Below are 15,521 nucleotides of genomic sequence, written 5' to 3'. Positions count from 1 at the left end.
ATTTTTTCTCGACAAATATATTCAAAATATTTTTTTAAATTTTTTTTTATAATAATTAATTAACGATATTAGTGATCAAATTTATGAATTGATAGATGTAAAATGGTCAAAAACGACATTTAAAACGGAGGGAATATCTTTTTGAATGGTCAAATTCAATGGTTCTACGGTGATGAAAAATAAAATTTGGTCAAATTCTACTGACGTTTTTAAACATAAATGACTAACTTAACATAAAAAAAAATAAAAATAGAACAAATTAAAGAGCATGTTTGAAACTTTAATTTAAATTAATTTGTCTGACTATTTTGTTTAAAGGAGGATAGTTTGACCTTACAAATATGGAGTACTGTAATTATTTACTAACTACGCTGCACCAAAAAAAAAAAAGCTGTAGTATTCAATTTGTCTCATAATAATGGTCACATAATCACATCACTAGTCTTACAAAACAAAATCGCTAAATTTTGATAGTGCGTTGTTATAGGTTCTGGGTTCAATCTCCAATTCATTGTAAACAAAAAAAAAACACATTACTTTTCATAATATGAACAATAACCTTGGTTTTTTTTTTTTTTTTTAACAACAAAATTTTTTTATTAACAAACTCACCATAACATAAGACATTTTTATTTATCTATACTTATATATAAAGAGGATACAAACAAATTTGGCATAGACTTTTCAAGAATGCTACTTTTCTTGAAACCAGTATGCATAATAGACACCGACAGATGCGAAATGCGCCCTATCTGGCCTCTAGTAGTAGTAATAATAATAATAATAATAATAATAATGAATCCAACAATTAATTAATGATAAAATTAATTTAGTAAAATTATTATTGTCCAAAAAAAAAGTAAAATTATTATTTTTTATTCTGAATTATAGTATTTTTTTTCTTTTCTATAAACTATTTTCCCGTATGCAGGGACGGACCCAAGGGGGGGCAAGCAGGGGCTCCAACCCCCCCCCCCCCCCCCCCCCCCCTCCCTCCCCTCCCCCATGCATATATGTTTAATATGTATAACTTTTAATGTATATGAGTTGCTAATGACACCTCTTAATTTACCCACTCTTGTTTTGGGTGCTTCTAAATAAATTATTGTGATTTTATCTTATAATTTTGAGTTAAATATTTTTTTTTTCTTTATAAAATTAAGAGTTTTTAAGTTTTGTCCTTCAAAAAATTTACTTTTAGTCCATATTTGTATTTTATAGCAATTATTTTGAGGACTAAAAGTATCAATGTTTTGTAAAAATATTTGAAAATAGGGACTATTCTTACTAAACTACAAGATTTTAGAGGATATTTTCAGTTAAAATTTAATAGGGTTAAACATAAAAACTCGTTATTTTATAAGGACAACAAATATATTTAACTCTATTATTTATTATTAAAAAAAGAAATTCGACCTCCCGTGTGATTGATTTCTGGATCCGTCCCTGCCCGTATGTTACTTTTACGGTAGTATATCTCTATAAATTTTGATCATAAAATCAAGTGTGACGGTGCATACTATTTGTCTTTGGTGCGTCGCAGCCAAATAACAACACGTCAACTTATTGACCACCACCTATCCATTTCTATTTCAATGTGGACCTCAACGCCCACAGGTTTTTTTTTTTTCATTGATAGTTTCTCACAAGCTTTTCACCTCAAAATATTCATTGATTGAATTAATTTGTAGTTTTTTACAAGAATTTGATTGGATTAATTCTTATTTTTATTAAAAGTAAACAATATTCATTCATTCAAATGGATAATGTACATCGATGCAATACAAATTTAAAGTCGTAGGAATAAAAAAGATAAATTTGTGAATAAACTCATAATATCCATGTTAATAGGATAAAACTGCAAAATTGCATAATCTTACAAATATGATTATATTGAAGTATCCGAAATATCCATGTCTCTGAATCTGTAGCATTGAAACACCAAAGTCAACATTGATTAGATTTGTACTAGATCAAAACTAATTCTTCAACTTAAAATAAACATTGAATACCATACAAAGACGGAAAAACAGAAGAGATTATATATTTAAGGACAAATGTAGTATTAGTAATAATTAAAGTTTGATTTTTGAATTTTAAGTATTTTATATATTCTCTTTATTACTTTTCAATCGTCAAATGTTTGAGAAATTTGTTTTTAAATATTTAGTGTAAAATAATTTTACACTATCAATTAATAATAATCTTACATTTAATCACGTGACTCCAATTTAATATTATATCATATCACTCTATTTTACCCAATTTTCTTAATACAATCTTGTATTATATGGGGTCACTCTACTTCATCCATTTTTTTTTTATAAAGCCTAGAAGGCTAAATTATTTTTGTTAGATATAAATGTATTTTTTTTAAAACTCCACATCCCGTCCTAACTTAAAGACCGACTAATTTGATAGAACCAATCACACTGTCCAATTGTGGGACTCCATTTAAAGCCAAAGATTTTTTTTATTCTACATGGACTAATCGATCGAAATTGACATTAGAGAAAATCGAATCTAAATTCTAAGAGGAGCATACTCCGGGAATCCAAGTTAACACCACTAAACCAACTCAAATAGTAAAAACTAATTTAACTGGCCGTAAATATGAATTAAACTCTCTAATATTTGAGTATCAACCAAAATTATTTTTTAATTTATACAAAATAACCTTAAAATAGTATGCATATGGAAAGAGAGAGTATATCTTTTGGTAATCAATAATCATCATATCCAAACAGAAAGATATGGATATGTTCGAAGAATAGGATTAAATTAAAATAAAATTAAAATATTGAACCAAACTCAGTTGAATTTCAGTACCGAGTTAGGGGCCCACATAACTCGCTCCTTCGGAACCGCTTTGTCGGCCATATCTACATCACACCACATTCACTACCTACTTTCCTTTTTCTTTTTTTCTTTTTTTTTTTTATCCGATATTTGAACATAAAAAAATTCACAACATATTTGATAATTTATATTGAATTTAATGGATATATATTATCGGTGTAAAATAATTTTGGCTGATATTCAAAAGAAAATTTTATTCTTTTATTTTATGTCACACAATTATATTTAATAGTTCTAATTTATGGGACTAAAGTATTCGAAATTCATAACTTAAGAGACTAAAATAAAATGAAAAAAATATTAAAGACCAAACTGTCTAAAGTTTGTAATTTAAGGGACCAATTTTTTTTAAGAGACCGAAGTAAAACTTGAAATTAACTTGAAGGACAACAACTAAAATTTAGCTGAAATTAGTTTACACCGATAAAACATATCTATTAAACTCTTTTTACACATACATTTAATCAAATCTGATAAAATTAAAGATAAAAAGGCATATTCTAAGATATTTAGAGGCTAAGTCAATCAAATTATATTTAATTAGATATTTTTTATTTTTTGAGATATTTTAGAACTAGTCTAAAAAATTTGATCTTAGTTTGATTTGATTGGATGCATGTATAGAAAAACTTAAATTAAATCCCTATACTATTATAATCATATTATTAATTATTATTAATTTTCTCATTAGGTATACTTTTTACTCATATGGAAACCTTTTTTTTTTTTTACAAAGGAAACTAGTTTTTCTTCTACATGGTAGTTTAATATAAAATACAATAAGCTATCAGACTACTTCTCAAATTTTATATATATATAAAATACAATAAAAAAAACATTGTAAAAATAAATAATAGTAATTAAAATGTTTAATTATACTTTTGGTCTCTTATCTTTATTTTAGGTTTCAAATTAGTTCCTTATCTTTTAAAAATTTTAAGTTGGTCCCTTATCTTTTCTTTAAGTTTCAAGTAAAAAGTTTCAAGTTTATCCCTTAAGTTTGATCTCAGTTATGTTCCATGTCATTTTCTTTTAATTAAAAAAAAACAAAATTAAAACATAAGGGACCAACTTGAAACATAAAATAAATATAAGGGACAAACTTAAAACCTAAAATAAACATAAGAGACCAACTTAAAACCTAAAATTTGACGGGAGGACTAACTAATTCAATGAAATAAAAGATAAGGGACCAACATAAAACTTTTAAAAGATAAAAGACTAATTTTTTTGACAAAAAAAAAACTTAAAATAAAGATAATAGCCCAATAGTATAATTATACCTAATTAAAATGAGTCAAATTAAAAAGATAATTATAAAATCACAGACAACAAAAATAATAATATAATATATAAACCAAAAACCAGCGCTAAGAGACACAAAACAGCACTACTTCATATTTTCTCTTCTCCAAACCAATTTGTGTGCTTTGATCAAAGTCAAAACAGAGCACAAAGGTATCATCACAATTCTGAAACCCTTTTCTCTCTTCTCTCTCTCTCTGTTATCTCTCTCTCTCTCTCTCTCTCTCTCTCTCTCTCTCTCTCTCTCTTAAAATCTTTCTCACTCTTTCTCTTTCACAACAAGTAAGTACTTTGTTTCTTGTTGGAAGGGATAGAAAAAGAACCAAGTTTTTTTATACGCACGCGGTATTGTTTTTTTTCTTTAACTCAAAGTGCAACATTACGTAAGACATTCAACAAAACTGTTACAATCTTCATAGGTAGATTATAACATACTATGATTAAGATTTTGTTGTTCTCACACTGAATTTGCTGTTTCTTCTTGTAAATTTTCTTTATTTTTTTCCTTAAAAATCGCTTCTTTTTTTCTTTTTTCTTTTTCTGTTTTTTTTTACCCTTTTTTTTTTTCAAGAAAATAAAAACAAGAAGAATAAAAAAAAAGGGTATTTCTTTTGAGGTTTTTTGGTGTTTTTGTAACACCAGAAAAATGTGAAACAAGATACAATATTTTTACACAATCATCACAAAACACACAACAACGTTTTTGTTATCTTCATCATCATCATCATCATCATATAGATATACGATTGTGTTGTTGTGTGTGTGTTTTGTTTTCTTGTTACCGAATCCCTTCCCATTCCAAACCATATTATCATTATCCGTTTTCTTGCCGAACATTGATCCAATCAAATTTTGCCAAAATGGGGCACCCGAGAAAATCAAATTAAAATTAAAAAAGTTAATAAATTTACAAACTTTCAAGAAATTTGATTCTTGATTATTATTCTTCTTCATCTTTTCAATAAAGATTCGACCTTTTTGATCGTTCTTCATTCTTTTCTTCAGGTTTCAAGATCAATCAGAATAAGAAGAACAAGAATCATCAATTTTCGATTGCCCATCGAAAAAAGATTCAATTTTGATTCGTGGGTGGATCTTGTTGTCAAAGATTGTTTTTTGGGTTTGTGTGTTTTTTGCTGTTGTAACTGAAAAATGAAGTCTGAAGAACTTGATCACTGGAGAAAGTACTTTCGTTCATCAAATTCTGACATCTTTAGTATCATTGACAATGCTATTGTTGTTGCTGCTATGGATTGTCCTAAGGAGTTTAAGTCTAGGAGAGACAAAATTGCTGAGAAGCTCTTCTCAGTTTTGCTGAATCGTTGTAAGGACTGTGAGAAGGTTGAAGTGCCTGTTACTGAGAATCAAAATGGCGAAGTTTGTAAGAGAGGTTCTGTTAAAAATGGTGCTAGTAAGGAGAGTAATGTGAATGGTGCTGGTAGGGAAGACAATGAAGTGATGAAGGTGAAACCTGCTAGCAATTACAGCTTTGATGAAGCTGAAGCTCTTACTGATGAACTTGAGGCAGAATCTCAAGCTATTGCTGAGGTTTTGAGGATCAAAGAGATTCTCAGAAACAAGGACGATGAGGTATAATACTCTCTTTTTTCTTCTTACTTGTTTGTATACTATTTCATAAGTTATTGATTCTTTGAATTGTAACTTTCTTGAATGTTTGATGTGAATTCATTTGTGTGTCTTATGATCACTGATTAGTGATGATTGTTTCATGTTTCTATAGTCTGAATCAGTGCTGTTTGAATCACTAAGGAGGCTTGAACTGATGGGAATGTCTATGAATATTCTGGAGGTATGTTTGAATTGAATCATTCATTGTTGTTTAATCCTCAGTGCTTGTTTTTAGCATGTTATCTAATCCTCAGAAATTAAATTTTGCAGTCAACTGCGATCGGAAAGGCTGTCAATCCTCTCCGGAAACATGGGTCCAAGCAAGTCCGTGATCTCGCAAAGATTCTTATTGTGTATGTTTCTGTTTATGTCTATAAATCACTGCTGTTATGTTGATCCATCTGTATGTAATTCACTATTAGAGTGATGCATTGATTCAATAATCACGATCATTAGTTATAAGACTTATATAAGTTAATTTGAACCTATTTCTTAGTTAGTCATGTGTCCTTTATGTTAACATTGATGAGAATCTTTAGATAGGCAAATGACTCTGACGTTATTGTTTTTTATTCATATCATTGTACTACTTGGATACTAAACAACTCGAATTCTAAACTTGTTTCATGTTTTTCGACTTTTTAGTGCTTGGAAGGAAATGGTGGATACATTTTATACCAAACGTGACCCAGGTAGATATTTTTTAATCTACTTTATTAGTATAGTAATGATGAGTATAATGATGTTGTTTATTTGTTCTATTTCAAAATTAATCTGTGTCTGAAAATAGCTATTGAATGTTTGTAGATGCAACCACTCCGGAATCATTAAATCCATCCGGCGTTGTGAATGCAGAAGAGGAAGAAGAAGGAGGACTTCCTTCAATTCCTTTGGACGAAGGGGCTTTCTTTGTGGCTCCACCCGGAATGGAACTCACTGATAAGGTATGCATATGCTTCTCCTTTTTCGCGAATTCCAATTTATTTTGTTAGCACGATGGTATATATGGAACTGAATTCGTGTTTTTCCTTGTGTATATATCTGGACGATGTAAAGTTCTTCGATGGCATGGATGATGATGGAAGTAAGTTGAATTTGCAATTTCTTATGTTTAGTCTTGCTAGCTTTCGTTGTATGGTTTTGTATCTGAAATCTCCTTGCCTTAAATTGATCATTGTAAATGCGGTATGTTTTTTCAGATATTCAAAAGAGTGCGCCACTTAACAAGAACCAGGGCAATGCCAGAAGGCCATCTATGGACACCGAAATTAAGGACAAGAGGAATTTGCCGGCATTTAATGAAACAGCCATCGTTCCCAAGGAGAATAAGATTCAGCAATTGAAGAAGAACGATGCTGCAGTGAGGCTAAATAAACCGAAACCAGTAGATGCTGATTCTGGCCCTTCTGGCCCTCGCACATACCTAACGTCAAACATTCAGCGAAATGGCAATGTGGAGCCAAAGGTGCAGCAGAAACTGGAAAGCAGTGCTGTCCCAAAGAGGCCTCTCAATGCTCAACAAGATGTAAGAAGAAATTAAAAACTCAGACGTGCATTAAATTTGTAAATTTGGTGATTCTCTCTGACCTTAATTTGTGTTTCAGAATTCCAAATGTTTTGATGATGCTGCTAAGCTCGAAGCCACTAAGCGGAGACTTCAAGAGAGTTATCAACAAGCTGAAAATGGTTAGTCATTCATTTTTTTTTCAAAGTTATAACAAATTCATTAAATTGTCACATACGATTTTTTTAGGACACATTCCTCAATTCGTAACTAATTGATAAATTTCATTTGATTCGTAATTTCAGCTAAGAGGCAAAGGACAATTCAAGTGATGGATATCAATGAAATTCCAAAGCAAGGGGCTGGCCACCGGAACACACATTGCAAACCGGGAAATCAAAATAGGCTACGAGGTCTTTTGCGAAGATAGAGCTGCTATTTTCAGGAGGATGTGCAGATTTTGCAGCATGTCGTCTAAAGATTAGCGATAACTGTTTTTGCCATACATTTAATGGATAGAAGATTGATCCCCCCCTCCTCGATGAGCATAGAAAATAACATATATACATTCAACATTTTTACCGGGATAGAGTTATTTTGGTTTTAGCGGGAAGTAAACTTTGAAACATCGATTATTTCCCAAGTACTTACAAACATTGAGTACATAGGAATTTTGTTGGTCCAAAGATTGGATTTGGAACTTGAACCTATGTTGGCATTCTATTGCTTACTTGGGTTGTGCCATACTTTTATTGTCAATAGAAATTTCGATCGTTTCTCGACATTTTTACTTGTGTTACATAAATTTTACTTACATTGTGGTCTCTTATAACATATAGTATGTGTAAATGTGCATGTTACTATACACCTTAATGACCTTGTGTAAATTCATTCATGTGAATATGTAATAAGCAGGTTTATAGGAACACTTTGTATAGTCTTTTGACTACAATGTTTCCAAAATTCAATAGCATGGAACTCAGCTTAGATGATTAAGGTATGTTTTTTGCATATTATAAAAAATGATTTTGACATTCAATTAGAGATTTTTTTTAGAGATTTTTTAAATAAAAATGGAATTATGATGATTGTTTTTCAATCTTAGTTTTTATTATTAAATATGTATGACTTTTTTGAACATATATTTTTTACTATGATTTTTTATCACTAATATAGTTTAAATTTATGACTTTTAAACTTAGATGCTTAAAGTTTGTCTAAGTCTATTCAAAAGGTTGGTCCAAGTCAAATCAAATTTTCTTCTAAATTTCTATTTTATACTTTTTGTGATTTTTTTTTATAGAAGAATGGCATACGCATGTGAATAATAAGAGTGAATAATGAGTGGCCTTTGATTGATGGTATTGGACATTTTGACATAGTTGAATATTCCACACCATCTTAAAAAACAAAATTGGAGTTTTTTTTTTATTTTTTTAACAAAATATAAAAATAGAGGCTAGATGGTATGAATATAATTATGACTATGACCAAGAAGAAAGAAGAACGTGCTAAAGTTGGAGCATATAATTTTTTAATTGTCGGCTTGACTTTTTTTTTTTGTTTTGTTTTTTCTTTCTCATTTGCCTAACAACCAATTTAATGGTGCTATGTGATTTACATGTGTCACAAAACAACTCAACTCAATGGTACTTTGTATAGTGCTGTCTATTTTGACCGACTACATTTCTCACTAGTTTCCTACGTTTTTCGTTTTAGGAATGCGGTGAAAACGTCTTTATATTATAAATTCTTAAAAAAGGTTAGTGTGGTGCGCTAGTCGGCAATGAAAATTTCGTATCAATATCATAATAAATCGAGAAGAAAAAATAAAGTCTAACATTAAACTGGTCCAAGCGTGCTAAGAGTATTGGTCTTCTCTTAAATATGTGGTTGCAAGTTTGATTCCTAATTTATGAGTATGAAAAAATTCACTAACTGCGGTAGAAACTTCGTACCAATATCATGGTAACTCAATAAAAACATATATGAAACGGCATATAAGAGACATGATTCATTTATATATTTATTGTCTTAAAATTTTATGTAAAAGTATACTGTTGATCTCGATTATATAGTTGTTCTTTATTTAATAAATTTATCTATTCCAGTATTTTAAGACTCCCCCCCCCCCCCCCCCCTAAGTTTCGGCAATTATAAGTCTAGATTGACTTGGTGGGAAGCATGGTTTCTTGTGTTGGATCAAGGACACAAAGAGCTTCGTTTTTTAGTCTTAATGTTAAAAGTCTCACATTAAATGAAAGGGTAAATTTGAACGACATATAAGCACGAGAAAACATATATGAAAGGGTAAATTTGAACGACATATAAGCACGAGAAAACATATAGCTAACGTCTTAAGGTTTTGAGTAATGATGTAATGTCCAATTTTGTGTGGTTTCTCGTTGTACGATGTGTTGATTCATTCCAATATTTTAAGGGTCCCATGTAACTTTCAACAGTTTATGAGAGTCTAGTTCAACTTGGTGGGAGCGGAAGTGATTTATTTTTATTTTTTTTTGGTACAAACTCTTTGCATGATGAGTTGATCCATTCCAATATTTAAAGGCTCTCCTGTAAATTTCAACGATTGTATGAGTGAGCGGAAGTGATTTATGATGTTTGGATCATTGACGCAGAGAGTCTCATATTTGATTGATAGAATGTTTTGATGTGTCAAATGTAGATTAGAAGTTTTACATTGGATGAAAGAGTAGATTTTTAACAACATATAAGTGAGAGAAAACATATAGCTAATGTCTTAGAATTTTGGGTAATGATGTAATATCCAACCTTGTGTGATTTCTCTTTGCATGATGAGTTGATCCATTCCAATGGCTCTCCTGTAAATTTCAACGATTGTATGAGTGTCTAGTTCGACTTGGTGGGGAGTGAGAGTGATTTCTAGTGTTGCATCAAGGAAGTGGAGAGTCTCACATTTGAATAAGAGATATGTTGTGATGTATCAAATGTAGGTTAGAAGACTCACATTGAATGAAAATGTAGATGTTGAACAACATATAAGGGAGAGAAAACGCATATCTAATGTTTTAAAATTTTGGGAAACAATTTAGTGTTCAACCTTACAAACGAGGTTCCTATTTGTCCAATGTGTTGTTGCGTTCTAGTATTTCAAGGCTCCCCGTAAGTTTCAACAATTATACGAGAGTTTGGTTGGACTTGGTGGCAAACGAAAGTGGTTTATTGTGTTGGATCAAAGACGCAAATTTAGAGAATCTCACACTTAAAGAAGAGAATGTTATGATGTGAAAAATGTAAGTTAGAAGACTCACATTTAATAAAAATGTAGATGTTAAGACATCTACATTTTATTGTTAGGAGAGATGGCAAATTTGTTAGAAACAAATACCAAACTATAAACCTCCTACTTTAATATCGACTAACTTATTGATAGATATTAGATACTTTTTGTATTTCCTTTCCTAGAGAACTAGAGAATTCTTTTTATTGTTGGGACTTGGCCCTACTAATATAATAATATGCTTCCTTCATGCTCCAAGGACCTATGGTTCTCTTATTTGGAATTCAATATTTAAAAATTGATTGGTGCATAAGGATAGTTACTTTTATCGGATTGGAGATGGTAGCTCTTAGTTATAGAAAGAAAAATAAAATGGTAGCTCTTATTTTATTTTTTGTATGATCCTTGATTTTCTAATGATCCTCTTTGTCAAGATAGTGAAACCAAAATCAAATACATCTAGTTCAATTTGTTAGAATTTTTTTTGTCAAGTAGTCTAGTGACTTAAAATTTCACTTTTTAAGATAAAAAGTGTGAGTATCATAGTTTGAACTCCGATCCATGCATATTATATCCATGTTCACGGGGACAACATTAATTAGTCCCCAATATTGGTTATTTATTTGGCATCTAGTGATGATTGTTTTGTGTTGAATGGAGGCATTTTTTGTTGGACACAATCCTAAATACTACTCCCTCCGTTCCATTTTAAATGATATTTTTTTTACTTTAATTTGTCCCAAAATAAATGACCTATACAACTTTTAAAGCCATTTTTTTTCAATTTTACCCTTTAATCATTACTACTAGTAATGAAAAAGGTCACATGTGCAACTATGAAAAGTGAATAATAAGGGCAGTTTAATAATTGTACAACTCTCTCTATTTTATTTATGCACTTTTCTTAAAGTGTGTGAAATGGTCAAATAGGTTATTTAAAATGGGATGGAGGGAGTATAACATATTTAAGGCCACATACAAAAATAAATAAAAATATTTGTCAAAAAAAATATTTTAAAAAAATGATTAACGATGTCAAAAGATGTGACTAAATTATATTATATTTAATTTTTTTAATTGTGTGTATGGGTTAAATTTTTTTTTATTTTTAAATTTAGATTTGTGCCTAAGAATTGCCTTGTTGAAAGTGGATAGGAGTTTCCTTGACTAATTGATTGAATATTTGGGAATATCAAACAACACTTTTGTTGAACTCATGACTATCTTGAATGGTCTAAAGTTTGCTAGAATTGAAGTTGTTTGCAATAAAATGTGTTGCTACACATATTCTATGACATATCTTACTCTTATTTCCATTTCCATAAATCATTTTCATTGATATGCTTAAGTTATTTTTTGCATTAACTACGGACATATACTTCACTTGGATTGGAAGGTTATATTGTCCCACAAAGAAGAAAACTTTGGTGCATATTATCTTGCAAACTTAGCAATGACAACAAGAACAAGATTTTGGAATTCCCTTGTTAAATCTTGACTAGTTTTCTTCTAGCTAATTCGATGATCGATGCTTCACTCTCGCGTTTAGATTTATTTTTGTTGTTTCTTTTCGTTTGTTTTAGCCATTTACTAAAAAAGACTTAATATTTATTGGGGTTTTTTTAAATAGTAAAGTTATGTTTTGAAATTAACAATTTCACTATAGATTGAGTTAGTTTATGTTCATAGATTCAAAGGATGCGTCTGTCTATAATTTCTTTTATAATAAATTTTTGAGTTTAATTGTTGTGCACCGTCAGTGTAACATTTTTTTACACATGCATCCAATAACACGTTGCCACATCATTTAATGAATGTGACACATCATGTGTTTTTAATTACCATACATGATGTGTCGGTATATTATTGGATGCATGTGCAAAATAACTTTACACCGACGGTGCATATAAATTAAATTCTAAATTTTTTGTCACACTTACACCCCTTTTAACAAAAATCATCGGATGATGATCATTTAAATCTACGGACAACAACAATTCTTGCATTTCATTTTAAGTTTCCGTAACAAAGAGCATTTCCCTAATATAAATGATAATAAGGGCCCTATGTTTATACCCCCTCATTTTTTGCCAAAACAACCCCACTAATTAATTTCATATTTTAAAAAATTACTTATAGAAAATGTCATCTTTATTAAAACCGTGAATATTGAATCAACTGTCTTAGATTTAGGGGGGAAATTTAGTCTCTTATGTGAAAAATTCAAGTTTAAATTTTGACTAAAAAAAGATGTTTATATTTAGTATACAAGTGTGTTTCGAATATGATATACCTCCACGGAGAGAATGCAAAAAACAAAGATAAAATATAACATTTAAAAATATAAATTCTAAACTATTTAAAATTGTTTCTATTGCTATGCTTAAATTGTTGGTTGCATTAAGGACATATACTTCAGATGGATTGGAATGTTAATTTATCCCACACTTGGCCTAGCTTTGTTTGGAAGTTTATAGGGCAGTTGAGGGAGGAGTAGAAGGACCAAGAGAGAAATTGTCCACCTTATTTTTATGAGAGTGTTTTTATTTCTATTTTAATTTTATAAGAAAGAGATTGTTTATTATGAAAATGATGAATAATTAATATTTATAAGTTAAGGGTAACAGACATAGTAGTTCCAGTACACTTCCCTCGTGGAACCGTTAAATCTATCTCAACAACTTTCATCGTCTTCAATATCGTCTATTGTCGGTTGTCACAAACGGTTATATTTGTCTTCCTCTTATATAAAGACAAATTTTGACGATTAGTTACACAATTAAATCACTTTTTACTCTCAATCCTCATTGATCACATACTTGAGCGTTGAAGTGGTAACATGTTTTGTTCCCACCGTGATCTACCTTGTCAGAAGTCATCTAATTCTCCTCTCTAAGCAGAATATTTTTAATAACATAGAAAGAATTTGAAGATTAATATATCCTAGCCATTCAAATCATTCTCAAATAAAAAATAATAATATTTCTTTCATTTGGGAGAAATTTTGTACTCCGTATTATGAAATAAAATAAACTCTCTCATTCAAGTTGGACTATCCTTTCTTATATTTTCTTTTTCTCCTTCCTTTTTACCCAACACTCTCCCCTTAATTCCTCCATAATTTCCAAACAAAATCTAAGAGTACAGAAAACTTTAGTGCATATATTACGACAAGATCAAGATCAAGCAAACATGAAAGGTTGAGTAGTTTCCTTCTAAATAATTCAATGAGTGTGCTTCGCCCTAACGTTTAGTATATTATTTTTTTTCTCTTTTTCCTTTTTTATAGCCATTGTACTAAAAAAAAACACAAGTTAATTAATATTGCATAAAAAGAAAACACATTTTAATATTATTGTGTAAAATAAAAAAATTACGTTATGAAAAAAATAATTTCACTAGATTGAGTTGGTTTATATATGTTCATAAATACAAAGGATGTATGTAATAGATTTATTATGTAATGAGAGAATAAAACCTTTCTCATTGTAGTAAATAATCAATACTAGGTTTTTTATTTATTCTTCTCATGCTTGTATGTTGATCCCTTATTGGCAGATGCACACTTTTGTATTTTCATTTTTTAGAAGATTCTATTTGATTTTCTTGAATGGGGTATAATCCTTCAAATTCATCCAAAAAAAATGGTTTGTTTATGTAATTAGTTTTTTTAACAGCAAAGAGAAAAATTTATATAAATAAATAGAAAAAGTACAAAAGAGACAAATAAGAAAAAGTACAAAGATGTACTCTATCCACACTTATAGAATAAGTACATGAAATATTTCTTCCAACCAAAATTCCTGGAACCAAAATAACATCCAACTATCGAACTATATAAACAGTCAATCGGATCATGTAAGTAGTATTATAATAATGTGAAACTTTGATGTGCACCGAAATTTTTTCGTTACATTTTGTGTCAATGAAAAGTGACAAGAACACAATTATCAACACTCATCTTTTCATTTTTGTTAAATCGATGTGCATTCCACACTTTAAAAATGAGTTCAACATAAAGTGGTTAAAAATCGATCTGCATTCCACAGTTTAAATTCAGTGTTGAAATAAGAAATGAATTTTAACAAGTAAGCTAAATTTGGTTATGATGAGTGTAAAAAAAATTCAGTGTTATGATGAGAGTTGAAATTTACAAGTAAGCTAACACTCATCTATATGTGTTCAGATATGTTGGGGTTTTTATATGTTGGCTTCATTTTGTTAAAATAATGTTCTAGTAAGATGTTGGATCAGATGCTCCAACATTGAGTACGACATTGAGTGTGCTATGTTTTCGCGTTTCTTGAAAGGTCTATTTTCGCGTGAGATCTCTGAAAGATTTGATTGAAAAATATATTCATGTTTTACTTGTGCGCCAAGTAGCACATTTTGCTTAATGTTCTAGAAGGCGGCCATGACCTAGTTTTGTTTCTAAACAAATCAACTATTTTAGGAAACAAAATATTTGATTCAAGAATATTCTTTGCTAGAACTTTTGGACCAGCTGTGATCTGTAGCCCAAATTCAAGACCTAGCACGTGTTAGGTCACACTATATAAAGGAAGATCAAAACCTAATTTTACACACAGAAACCAAATCATAAACGTTCATCAAAGATGTAGTCTTTAGGGCTTCGTGTCTTGTAGCCACTCTCTAGGAGAGTTGGTGTAAGTGAACCACTCGGGTTGTGAGATGGTCACTGTGTCCTCACTCAGAAACCTTTAGGTAATGAGTTGAGTATTGTACTTGGAGGAAGCTTGTAAGAAACTCCAAATTGTGAACTTAGTCAATGGTGTTGGCTAGGTATTAGTTTTATGGGAGTGTGACTCCTTGCAGATTGCTGTCGATTGTAAACACGAGTTGTGTTGACTGAGGGAAATGAGCGGAGGTTCTCATATCTAGGAGTTCCTAGGTAGAAGTTTCACGGGTAGTGTCTAGGTGATAAATCATAAACGAAACGTT

General features: G+C 30.2%; 1 protein-coding gene across 5 annotated transcripts; it reads left to right on the top strand.

Annotated features, from left to right (window-relative positions):
* Positions 1-4,204: 4,204 nt before the first annotated feature.
* Positions 4,205-8,081, top strand: LOC123889279 (probable mediator of RNA polymerase II transcription subunit 26b). 5 transcript variants are annotated; one of them, XM_045938545.1, is made up of 10 exons: positions 4,205-4,583; positions 5,170-5,754; positions 5,906-5,974; positions 6,064-6,146; positions 6,439-6,485; positions 6,601-6,737; positions 6,850-6,877; positions 6,993-7,318; positions 7,398-7,479; positions 7,603-8,081. In XM_045938545.1, exons 2-10 carry the CDS (start codon positions 5,317-5,319, stop codon positions 7,725-7,727), a joined length of 1,335 nt encoding a protein of 444 aa, XP_045794501.1. In that variant the 5' UTR covers positions 4,205-4,583; positions 5,170-5,316; the 3' UTR covers positions 7,728-8,081. The 5 variants fall into 5 exon arrangements, with proteins under 5 accessions (XP_045794501.1, XP_045794502.1, XP_045794505.1 ...); XM_045938546.1 differs by having other exon boundaries at positions 4,239-4,317; XM_045938549.1 differs by having other exon boundaries at positions 4,314-4,547.
* Positions 8,082-15,521: the final 7,440 nt, after the last annotated feature.

The sequence above is a fragment of the Trifolium pratense genome, linkage group LG6, assembly GCF_020283565.1.
Source record: "Trifolium pratense cultivar HEN17-A07 linkage group LG6, ARS_RC_1.1, whole genome shotgun sequence".
Classification (NCBI taxonomy): Eukaryota; Viridiplantae; Streptophyta; class Magnoliopsida; order Fabales; family Fabaceae; genus Trifolium; species Trifolium pratense.
Note: the sequence above shows the minus strand (reverse complement) of the source record. Positions and strands in the feature narration are given on the sequence as shown.